The following is a 12,908-nucleotide window of genomic DNA, read 5'->3' as shown; positions in this document are numbered from 1 at the left end:
TCTCCTCTCTGTATCAGTCTGTGATTGTTAGTTTGTTTACTGTAAGTGATATCTGTAATTTGTATGTAACCCCTTCTCATGTACAGCACCATGGAATCAATGGTGCTATATAAATAAATAAAAAAGTCTTAGTTACTCACCGGTTAACGGTATTTTTCGGAGTCCATGACAGCACCACCTGAGAGAGGGATCCGCCCTTCCTAGGAATAGGAAAACCTACAGATACAAAAGGGCGGCACCTCTCCCACGCATCAGTTGGATTACAGAGCATAAAAGAGGACTTCCAAGGTTAATGCATGATTATATGTACAACAATATTAATACTTAAATTTTTATCACCCGTGGATATGTACAAAGGGAAGACGTGCACACCCCAATTGACTAAGGGAAGGGAATCTATGGGTGCTGTCATGGACTCCGAAAAATACCGTTAACCGGTGAGTAACTAAGACTTTATTCGGTCGTCCATGACAGCACCACCTGCAAGAATTACAGAGAGTAATCACTACTTTAGGGGGGGACTACAGCCTGCAGAACCCTGATGCCGAAGGAGAGATCTGCAGAAGCACCCAAGTCTAGCCTATAATGACTATAAAAAGTGCTCGGAGAGGACCAAGTGGCCGCCTTACAAATCTGGTCGATGGAGACTTCCGATCTCTCGGCCCACGAGGTCGCCACGGCTCTGGTGGAATGCGCCTTCAATTTCTCCGGAGCTACTCTACCTTTTGAGGTATAAGCTAACGAGATTGCTTCTCTAATCCATCTGGCTAGTGTACTTTTGGACACCCTAAGACCTTTCCTAGGGCCTTGGTAGGAGACAAAGAGGGCATTGTCCTTCTTCCAGGGATCGGTAGCCGCTAGATACTCCAAGAGGCATCTCCTAACATCTAAAGTGTGTAGCTTCTCCTCTTTCTCATTAGTTGGTTTAGGGAGGAAGGATGGAAGGACTATTTCCTGCGACCTATGAAAGCTGGAGGCTACTTTTGGTAAATACGCTGGGTCAGGTCTAAGTATTACCCTATCCTCTTTTACCTGAAGAAAAGGTGGGCGCCTAGACAATGCCTGAATGTCGCTTACCCTACGGGCTGACGTTATGGCTATCAGGAAAGCTATCTTGAGGGACAGGCTCCTAATAGAGGCTGACGAGATGGGTTCAAATGGCACTTCTGTCATAGCTGTGAGGACTAGGTTCAAATCCCATGGCACGAGTCTATTCTTTACTATTGGTCTGGATCTACTCGGTGCTTTGATAAACCTATTGACCCAGTAATTAGCCGCGATGTTGCAGCTAAAGAGGGCCCCTAAGGCGGATACCTGTACTTTAAGGGTACTGGTGGAGAGACCCAGGTCCAGCCCTTTTTGTAAAAATTCCAAGATCTGGCCTATAGGGACGGAATCGGTGTTTATATTTGAGCTTTGGAGGAATCTTTTCCAAATTCTGACGTAAATCTTAGTTGTCACCACTTTCCTGCTTTTTAGTAGAGTGTCAATTAGGTCTGGGGAGAAGCCTTTACTTTTTAGCAGTGACCGCTCAAATTCCACGCCGTGAGATGTAGGCCAGCCACCTGAGGGTGGAAGACCGGGCCTTGGGACAGAAGGTCCGGGATGTCCGGGAGAACCCAAGGATCGTCTACCGACATGATCCTGAGGTTCGAGAACCATGCTCTTCTGGGCCAGAACGGGGCAATGACTATGACCCTTGCCCTGTCCTTCCTGATCTTCCTCAACACCAGAGGAAGTAGAGCTAGGGGAGGAAAGGCATAGGCTAGCCTGAAGTCCCATTTTATCAGTAGCGCATCTACTGCCAGGAGTCTCCCTGGGATTTAGGGAGCAAAACTGTCTCGTTTTCGAGTTCTCCTTGGTGGCGAATAGATCCACCTCTGGTTGACCCCATCTCTGCACGATCTGAACGAAAATGGAGGTGTTTAAGGCCCACTCTCCTTGTTTTAACAGATTGCGGCTTAGGAAATCTGCCGCGACGTTCTCTTTTCCTCTTATGTGAAGAGCCGTGAGAGATAAAAAATGCCGCTCTGCTAGCTGGAACAACTGTCCTGCCACATTCCTCAGAGTTTTGGATCGAGTTCCGCCTTGGTGGTTGATATAGGCCACTCGATTGTCCGAGAGAACTCGTACGTGATGGCCCTGTAGATACATAAGGAGCTCTTTAGCTGCGTGTACTACCGCTGTCAATTCTTTCAAATTAGAAGACATTTGTATCTGATCCCGTTCCCATAGGCCCTGGACCAGAATTTCCTCCATATGCGCCCCCCAACCGGAAGGACTTGCATCCGTGGTGACCACGCGGGTAATGTTATACTCCCAAGGGACCCCTCTAGACAAGTTATTTCTTTCTAGCCACCACTCCAGGGACCCTAGTGTGTTTCTGGATAAGGTCAGTCGACCTTCTAAGTTACCCCCAAGAATCCTCTGATACCATAAAACTTCGCCCTGTAGAGTTCTCGTATGAACTTGGGCCCACTGGACCGCGGGAATGCAGGATGAGAGGGAACCCAACAGGGACATGGCTTTCCTGAGGGACATGGAGGGGTTATTGGAAGCGTTCAGGACCCGGTCATGCAGGTGCAGCAGCTTCTCTGGGGCAGACGGCACTCCTGCTTTTTAGAATCTAGGGTTAGGTCTAAAAATTGTTGAATTTTTAATTGCTGCAAACGGGATTTTTTGATATTAAGTAGCCATCCCAATCGCTCTAGAGCCGCCGTTGTTTTCTGTAATTGTTCTAAACACTGCTCGGCTGAACTGCCTATTATAAGGAGGTCATCTAGATAGGGAACGACTAAAATGTTTAGCTCGCGCAGATGGGCCATCACCTCTGCCATCACTTTGGTGAATACTTGGGGTGCAACTGCCACCCCGAAGGGTAAGGCCGCGTACTGGAAGTGCTGGATTGACCCCTCCAACTGAACCGCCAGTCTAAGGAAAGGTTGGTGTGCTAGACATATAGGTATGTGGTAGTAAGCGTCTTTCAGATCTAGGACCACCATGAAGCAGTTTTGAAACAGCATCTTTATTGCGGTGTTAATTGTTTCCATTTTAAACGGACGTACGACCAGGAATTTATTGAGGGCTTTGAGGTTAAATATAGCCCTAAATGAGTCGTCCGGTTTACGGACCAAGAACAGGGGGGAATAGAAGCCTTTCCCCCTCTCTTCCTCTGGAACTCTCGTCAGGACTTTTTTGTCCAGTAGCTCGAGGACCTCGGTCTCCAGGGCAGCTTGATCTAGCGGGGAAGATTTGAGCGGAGTTACCCTGAAACGATCTTGGGGAACGCAGGAGAACTCTAGGTGCAGTCCTGTAGCTATCACCCCCAGTATCCAGCTGCTATTTGAGATTCTGGTCCAGGCCGGGTAGAAGGCAGATAATCTTCCTCCTACCGGAGCCACTAGTCATTGGGGCGGCTTCTTATTATCCCGTGATCCTTCTTGGCGCCCACCTCCTCCGAACATGAAGCCCGTACCTCTGGTTTTCTTGTTGTCCCATCTGTTCTGATCTCTGGCCTGCCTCCTGCGGGAATACCCTTTCCTAGAAAAGGGACGTCTCCAGGATGTATTCGGCAGACTCGGAAATTTCTTTTTCTCATCCCCGGCTTTCTCTAACAGTTCGTCTAGGACGGGGCCGAAGAAGTATTCACCCTCACAGGGGATAGAACAGAGACGGGACCTGGCTTGGATATCTCCCGGCCAGCATTTTAACCAGAGGGCTCTTCGGGCCGAATTAGACAAACTTGCAGACCTGGCCGCCATTCTTACTGAGTCTGCCGAGGCATCTGCCAGAAAGGCAGCAGCATTCTGGATAATTGGAAGAGACTTACGGATGGAAGCTCGCGAGGTTCCATCCTTTAGCTGGGAGTCCAATTGATTCAGCCACACCATCATGGATCTGGCTGCGCACGTGGCTGCTATTGCTGGCCTTAGGGCGCCTGCTGACATCTCCCATGTGCCCTTTAAAAAGGAATCTGCCTTTTTATCTAGGGGGTCTTTAAGGGAGGCCATATCGTCGAAGGGTATAGATGACTTTTTGGAGGCCTTAGCTACCGCTGCATCCAGCTTGGGGGCCTTATCCCATCGACTTACTATTGGGTCCTCAAAGGGGTATCTTCGTTTGAAAGCAGGCGGCATAGAACCCCTTTTTTCCGTTTTTTTCCACTCCCTGTCTATCAGGCTCTGGACTCTTTCGTTTAATGGAAAAGTCCTTTGCTTTCTGGGGTCTAGACCCCCGAACATAATGTCCTGAGCAGACAGTTCTGTCTTTTTTTCTTCTACCCCCATGGTTGACCTAATGGTTTTAATTAATTTATCCATTTGGTCCAAGGGAAAACAGAACCGGCTGGAATCCTCTTCGGAAGAAGAGGAGGAGGCCGAGGACTCTGAGGAGATATCTTCCCTCCTAGGGCCGACTGAAGATTCTGAGCCTGAAACACTAGCCCGTCCCGCCGCTCCCTTTGTAGGACACCGCCGGCGGCGCCCTCCCGAACGGGCCGCATCCCCGGGGGAAGGAGACACAGGGGGACACCGCTTACCTCACCGGCCCCATGGAGAAGGCGCCCACCGGACCCTGTCTCCGCCTGCTCCTACCACTGCCGTGGAAATCCTACCCGGACCCACCGTGGCGCATCCAGGGCCCCCAGCGAGACCGAGGTAGGAGAACCCCCCGCTACCTGAGTCGGTCCGCTGGCCTGGGATTCGGTTATCCATGACGGACGATCTGTAGGGAGTTCTGTCCTTGTTAGGAACAGGAAACCAACTGATGCGTGGGAGAGGTGCCGCCCTTTTGTATCTGTAGGTTTTCCTGTTCCTAGGAAGGGCGGATCCCTCTCTCAGGTGGTGCTGTCATGGACGACCGAATAAATAATAATTAATAATAATAAACCTGACCTTCCTTTGAGCTACTTGAGAATCTGGAGCATTACATTTGTTGGTTCCATTAAACTCTCAAAATGGCCAGAAAAAAGAACTTTCATGTGAAACTCGACAGTCTATTCTTGTTCTTAGAAATGAAGGCTATTCCATGCGAGAGATTGCCAAGAAACTGAAGATTTCCTACAACGATGTGTACTACCCCCTTCAGAGGAGAGCACAAACAGGCTCTAACCAGAGTAGAAAGAGAAGTGGGAGGCCCCGTTGCACAACTGAGCAACAAGAGAAGTACATTAGGGCCCGTCACACATAGCGACTCACCAGCGATCCCGACAACGATATGAACTTGTCAGGATTGCTGGTGTGTCGCTACATGATCGCTGGAGAGCTGCCAAACAGGCAGATCTCAGCAGCGATCAGCACCAGCGACGGCGAGCGCGCGTCGCTGTGTACCTTAGATACCAGCGACCTCACGCTGGGAGCTGGTATCCAAGCGCCGCTTAGAAACCCACTGTTTACCTTGGTTGCCAGCTCCCAGCGACAGCACGCTGGTGTCTAAAGGTACACAGCGGGTTTCTAAGTGCCGCGCGGCGCTTAGAAACCTGCTGTTTACCTTGGATACAAGCTGGGAGCTCAGTGATCGTTGCTCTCCCGCCTGCCACACGCTGCGATGTGTGCTGGCCAGCGGGAGACCAACGATCAAAAAAGTCCAGGGTTTTTGAGCACGATCAGCGACACCCGGCAGGGGGGGCGGTCGCTGATACATGTCACACACAGCGATATCGCTGGTGAGATCGCTGTTGCGTCACAAAACTTGTGACTCAGCAGTGATCTCGCTAGCGATCTCACTGTTTGTGACAGGGGCTTTAGAGTCTGTAGTTTGAGAAATCGACGCCTCACAGGTTCTCAACTGGCAGCTTCATTAAATAGTACACGCAAAACGCCAGTGACAACATCTACAGTGAAGAGGTGACTCCGGGATGCTGACCTTCAGGGCACAGTGGCAAAGAAAAAGCCAAATCTGAGACTGGCTAATAAAAGGAAAACATTAATATAGGCAAAAGAAAACAGACATTCGACAGAGGAAGATTGGAAAAAAGTGTTATGGACAGACGAATCCAAGTTTGAGGTGTTTGGAGCACACAGAACATTTGTGAGACACAGAACTGAAAAGATGCTGGAAGAGTGCCTAACGCCATCTGTCAAGTATGGTGGAGGCAATGTGATGGTCTGGGGTTGCTTTAGTGCTGATAAAGTGGGAGATTTGTACAAGGTAAAAGGGATTTTGAATAAGGAAGACTATCACTCCATTTTGCAACGCCATGCCATACCCTGTGGACAGAGCTTGATTGGAGCTAATTTCATCCTACAACAGGACAATGACCCAAAGCACACCTCCAAATTATGCAAAAACTATTTAGGGAAGAAGCAGGCAGCTGGTATTCTATCTGTAGTGGATTGGCCAGAGCAGTCACCAGATCTGAACCCCATTGAGCTGTTGTGGAAGCAGCTTGACCGTATGGTATGCAAAAAGTGCCAAACCAACTTGTGGGAGGGGCTTCTGTAAGCATGGAGTGACATTTCTCCAGATTACCTCAGCAAATTAACTGCTAGAATGCCAAAGGTCTGCAATGCTGTAAATGCTGCAAAGAGAGCATTCTTTGACGAAAGCAAAGTATGAAGGAAAAATTTATTTCAAATAAAATCTTTTTTTCGAACCATGTCAATGTCTGGACTAGATTTTAAAATCATTTGGCAACTCATTTGATTAATAAAAGTATGAGTTTTCATGGAAAACACAAAATTGTCTGGGTGACCCCAAAATTTGGAACGGTAGTGTAAGTAGGGGAAAACAGGGTGAGAAATGACACCCTGTTACCCAAAAGAAGAACCTGAAAGACAAAGAAAAGATTAACAACACATGAAACCGGAAAAGGAAAATGTGGACCTGGGATCAGATCCAGGTCCGCCTCCTACAGATACTAAGCTTAAACTGAGGTACTTTGTGCCTGTCGGTTGGTGTATACTGCTGAGGAGGAGCAATTTTCCTTTTTTTTTTGCTTTGCCTAATATCAACCTCCTACCGACAGCAGCACACACCCATGGTTACCTGTGTCCCCCGATGAAGCGATAAAGAAAAACCTATACTCACCTCCAGTGCTAGCGCCGTTCTCACGGTGTCAGCACTCGTTCTCCCCATGTGCCAGGGTCACATGTCAAAAAAACTGCAAGGGAGACCTGGAGCCAGTGAGAGCTGACACCGTGAAAACGGCGCTAGCACTGGAGACGAGTATAGGCTTTTTTATTTTATCGGGGCCAAGCATAGGAAATGAGAAGAGGTTGTCGTAGTAGTGGTTAACCCCTTTAAGAAAAGTTGAAAGAAAATAAAAAGTAAGGTAGTCATTTGCCATGGGCATCATTCTGAAAAGTTACAAATGTACCTGTAGTGTCTTTCCAAGACCCATACAATGAGCCAGAATACACCCAGAGCCTTTCTCTTTCTTTGCTTTCTTCACAGATTCACAGCAACAATCCCACATAAACTGGACACCTAGAAGGAGGAGTTACAAATTATTAATACATTCCTTTATTATTCTGAGGCTCTTCACAAAAATTAAAATGTGATGCCAAATCCTAGGTATCAGGGGAGTCTACAAATTGAATATGTAGACTAAATATTTATATAATTATCACAAACTGAGAAGAACAAATGGATCATGGCTTTGCCTGCCTGACAAGCACTTTCAGACAAAAGACATATTAAAATGCATTTAGAGTAATAAAGAACAGTGCAAAATAAATAGGCCACTGGAGGTGGTACATATAGTGCACTATGGGTTCTGAGTGATGATTTCTAGCAAGAAATTACAATACATCAGCACATCATGCTATAATAATAATCTTTATATAGCGCCAACATATTCCGCAGCGCTTTACAGTTTAACAGTTTCAAAACACAAGTCATAAGTAACAACGTGAACAATACAATGATTAAAGCAAAATAAGACGACCCTGCTCGTGAGAGCTTACAATCTACAATGAGGTGGGGGAGATACAAAGTACAGGTGTGTATTTACAATGATGGTCCAGCCATCTTGAGGGAGTGAGGAATGAATGGAGATAGTGAATGGGCTATACATGCACACTATCTATTTGTATAATTGATATCTTGCATATTTTACCTGGAACTATCCCAAATTATGATCAAATCATCTCTCTCTTGTATAAAACAATATTTTCAGACTCTGTATTGTTATAGATTTAAGTACCTTTAATAAGTCAACAAATATTTGCAAAACTAGTGGAAAACCACAACCCCATTGAGGTCCCTCTAGTCCAGCGATGGCGAACCTATGGCACGCGTGCCAGAGGGCACGCAGAGCCCTCTCAGCTGGCAAGCGGCATCGCCTCATCCTTGTTCCGGAGCTCTGTGCTGCAGCTTCCTGCCTCTCACATTGAGCGGCACGGCTGGATGACATCATTATTCAGCCCCGCGGCCGCTGTGCCAGTGAGAGGATGGAAGCGGTTGGCGCGCGGAGAGGTGAGTGTGGCCGCTGTGCCAGTGAAGCTGCTGAGGTGTGTGTGTGTGTGTGAGAGTCAATGATGGGGAGAGGGCCAATGATGGGAGTGATGGAGAGAGGGCCAATGATGGGAGTCATGGGGAGAGGGCAATGATGGAGGTGGTGGAATGGGCAATTTCTACATTTCTACATGAAGGGGATCATGATGGGGCAAATTTCTGCATGAAGGGGATCATGATGGGGCATATTTCTATATGAAGGGGATCATGATGGGGCATATTTCTACATGAAGGGGATCATGATGAGGCATATTTCTACATGAAGGGGATCATGATGGGGCATATTTCTGCATGAAGGGGATCATGATGGGGCATATTTCTGCATGAAGGGGACCATGATGGGGCATATTTCTGCATGAAGGGGACCATGATGGGGCATATTTCTGCATGAAGGGGATCATGATGGGGCATATTTCTACATGAAGGGGATCATGATGAGGCATATTTCTACATGAAGGGGATCATGATGGGGCATATTTCTGCATGAAGGGGATCATGATGGGGCATATTTCTGCATGAAGGGGACCATGATGGGGCATATTTCTGCATGAAGGGGATCATGATGGGGCATATTTCTGCATGAAGGGGATCATGATGGGGCATATTTCTGCATGAAGGGGATCATGATGGGGCATATTTCTACATGAAGGGGATCATGATGGGGCATATGTCTGCATGAATGGGATCATGATGGGGCATATTTCTGCATGAAGGGGATCATAATGGGGCATATTTCTGCATGAAGGGAATCATGATGGGGCATATTTCTACATGGAGATCATGATGGGGCATATTTCTGCATGAAGGGGATCATGATGGGGCATATTTCTGCATGAAGGGGATCATGATGGGGCATATTTCTGCATGAAGGGGATCATGATGGGGCATATTTCGACATGAAAGGGATCATGATGGGGCATATTTCTACATGAAAGGGATCATAATGGGGCATATTTCTGCATGAAGGGGATCATGATGGGGCATATTTCTACATGAAGGGGATCATGATGGGACATATTTCTACATGAACGGGATCATGATGGGGCATTTAGCACGTGTTGGCACTTCGTCATAAATAATTGGGTTTTAGGTTGCAGTTTGGGCACTCGGTCTCAGAAAGGTTCGCCATCACTGCTCCAGTCCATTGTTCCATCCTCACGACCACCAACACATCATGTTTTCAGGATTTCATTAGTATTGCACAGGTGATAACCTGTGGCAGTTTCTGATGACTTAAAGGGAACCTATCAGCAGGATTGTGCTGAGTAACCTAGAGACAGTGTCAAGTCAGCGGCGTTAAATTGATTAAAATGATACCTTAGTTGATTAAATCCGTCTTGTGTTTGTTTAATCTTTATTTTCAGTTTTGAGTTAATGATATACCCATGCCCTGGGGAAGGCCTGTGGGCGGGGGTCTTTATGTGGTGCTCTGATGAGGTATTCATCTCTATGGCTTCTGACAGGTCACTGATCCCTCAGTGATATGCCCCTTATTTTACATAATGAGTATTATGCATATTTAAAAAAAAAAAAAAATCACTTTCTGCAGGCAGGCGCTGCAGCATGATCGCATGTATAAGGTGTTTTAAAGAGGGATTTTTGGTACTCACCGTAAAATCTCTCTTTTCTTGAAGCCTTCATTAGGGGACACAGGTAACCAAGGGTGTATTCTGCTGTCGCTAGGAGGCTGACACTAAGCAAAAAATGGAAAATAGCTCCTCCCCAGCAATATACACCCAACGACAGGCACCAAGTACCTCAGTTGGTGTTAAAGCTGTAAGAGAAGCAACCAAAACTCAACAAATGCACCAACCCAACAACAAAAGCACGTAGGCTCAATAACGGTACAAACTGTTAGGGAGGAAGCTGTGTCCCCCTAATAAAGGCACCAAGAAAGATTTTATGGTGAGTTCCAAAAACCACTATCGCTTCATTGGGGGACACAGGTAACCATGGGATGTCACAAAGCAGTCCCAAAGTTGGGAAACCGAAACAATGCCAAGAAACAAACAGACGCAACCGCTGTCTGCAGCACCTTCCTTCCCAGGCTTGCATCAGACGAGGCATGGGAACCTCGCGAAAGTGTGCCAAGATGACCAGGTTACGACTTTACAAATCTGTAAACCCGTAGCCTGGTGACGAACTGCCCAGGAAGCTCCCATCGCCCGGGTGGAATGAGCCTTTACCCCCAGAGGAGGCTGTTTGACCTGGCAAAGCATTCTTTCCCAGGCGGACATGGACTTTGCCACCCAGGCCGAGGAAAAGATGGGACAGAGTGAGGCGCCAGTTGCTTCAAAGGCCGATTTAGCCAAGGACTCAATCTTCCTATCCGTAGTGACCTTAAGAGACGCACCATCCGGCAGACACAAGACTGTCTTGGAAGACGGGTGAGAAATCGGCGGGTCTACCTTAGGGGACTCTGCCCATCTACCAACAAGGGCAGGGCTAAAGGGATAAAGAATGTCTAGCTGCTTCCTTCCAGGGAAGCGCTTTTCAGGATGTTCTCAGTGTTTTAGCCATAATAGCTTCAAATTCCCAGTGATTGGAAAAAGTCAGTGATAAAGAATTTTTTTTTTTTTTATCGTATACATTAATTCATAAAAAATAAAAAAAATAATCAGTCTGAAAATGGCACCGGCCTCGACTGCGCAGTAGCAGCTATTGGCAATCCGATAGCCGCTACTGAGCAGATGTCGGCGGTACCATCTTGGAGGAGGCAATTTTTTTTTTTCTCTAGCAAGATGGTGCCGCCTGCGCAGTAGCAGCTATAGGATCGCCAGGTGGCGCCATTTTCAGACTGATATTTTTTCTTTAAATTACTGTATACCATCAAAATAAATATTAAATACACATTATAGATACGATCATGCCGAGGGTGAATTTTTATATATATATATATATATATATATATATATATATATATATATATATATATATATAATCTTCACTATGTAAAAAAGGGGGCAGGTCAGCGAGGGATCAGTTAACCTGTCAGAAGACATACAGATGAATACCTAAGCAGAGCAAATCATGAAGGCCCCCCACAGGTCAGCTCGTAGCACAAGCATATCATTAACTCAAAACTGAAAGTAGAATTAGTCTTAGGCCGGGATCACACATGCGAGGAATATGGCCGAGTCTCACATGTTAATACCCAGCACTGCCGCCGGCACTTGGAAGCGGAGTGTGCGGCTCCATGTATTGCTATGCGGCCGCACGCTCCGCTACTGAGTGCCGGCAGCAGTGCCGGGTATTTAACATGCAAGACGTGGCCGTGTTTCTCACATGTGTGATCGCGGCCTCACCAGTAATTCGGTTTCTAGGAACCTTCTTTGACAGCAGCATCGGAGGATGTCTCCCCGCCCTAATGGGGGACAGGTTACCCTCCCCTTCCTACAACCACCAGTGTTTTTTCTGGACACACTAGCATGTATAGTTACCACTAAGTGCAGGAATCATCCAATAAGAGCATAAGATAGGGAGGGAAATTAGTGCGGTCGTGTAAGGTTCCTAGAAACCGAATTACCGGTAAGACATTCTATTTTCTCTAGTCATCTTCCACGAAAGCAGCATCAGAGTAATACCAACATCTAATTTCTTAGGGAGGGATAACAACCTGCATAACTTGTCTGCCAAATGTTAAATCCCTATTAAAACTGTAGTGTGTGGTGAACGTATGGACAGATGACCAGGTGGCAGCTCTGCATATCTGCTCAGAAGATGCGTTCCCTCTCTCCGCCCATGATGTTGACGCTGAACGAGTAGAATGAGCTTTCAGTGATGCAGAAGGAGAAAGATTCTGCAATGAATATGCCAGACAGATAGCTTGCTTGATCCAATTAGCAATCACATTTTTAGCCGCCTTCTTGCCCTTATTCCGTCCTGAGAACTTTTCGGTTTGTTGGGAGGTAATAGCGAACCACCCTGCGAACATCATGGGTATGAAAGACTTCTTCCTTCGTATTGGAAGGATTTGGGCAGAATGAGGGTAGCACAATATCCTGGCCTCTATGGAAGTCCGAGACTACCTTAGGCATAAAAGGAGGGATCTAATCGAAGGACAATGCTATCCGTAATGACAGTTAAGTAGGGCTCCTGTACCGATAGGGCCTGCAACTCTCCTACAATTCTAGAGGTATTAATTGCTACTCCAGTGTGTCCATAAAGTCATGGTGCACTTTTGACCAGTCACAGGAAAGCAAAAAAGGAGATTTTTGTGTACTCACCGTAAAATCTCTTTCTCTTAGCCTCTAATTGGGGGACACAGAACCATGGGTGTTATGCTGCTGTCCACTAGGAGGCGACACTATGCATAATCTGAAAAAGATTAACTTTGGCTCCTCCTCTGTAGTATACACACTTGGACGGCATCAGCCTTCTCCAGTTTTGTGCAAAAGCATTAGGGGGAACATAACAGAAAAAAACAACATAACCATGCCTGTAAGAAGGCTACT

The 12,908-nt window shown here is 46.8% G+C and overlaps 1 protein-coding gene across 1 annotated transcript in view; it reads right to left on the bottom strand.

Moving 5' to 3' along the window:
• ATRX (ATRX chromatin remodeler) overlaps positions 1–12,908 on the bottom strand; it is a 348,862-nt gene that overhangs the window by 191,485 nt on the left and 144,469 nt on the right. The window contains exon 18 of the mRNA XM_073556201.1: positions 7,316–7,425. Within this exon, the coding sequence (XP_073412302.1) occupies positions 7,316–7,425 (110 nt within the window). The remainder of the gene's footprint in view (positions 1–7,315; positions 7,426–12,908) is intronic.

Source organism: Dendrobates tinctorius, unplaced genomic scaffold (assembly GCF_039654945.1).
Source record: "Dendrobates tinctorius isolate UK_male_01 unplaced genomic scaffold, ASM3965494v1 ptg000231l, whole genome shotgun sequence".
Classification (NCBI taxonomy): domain Eukaryota; kingdom Metazoa; phylum Chordata; class Amphibia; order Anura; family Dendrobatidae; genus Dendrobates; species Dendrobates tinctorius.
The sequence above is the reverse complement of the archived record's forward strand: the minus strand, read 5'-3'. Positions and strand labels throughout refer to the sequence as shown.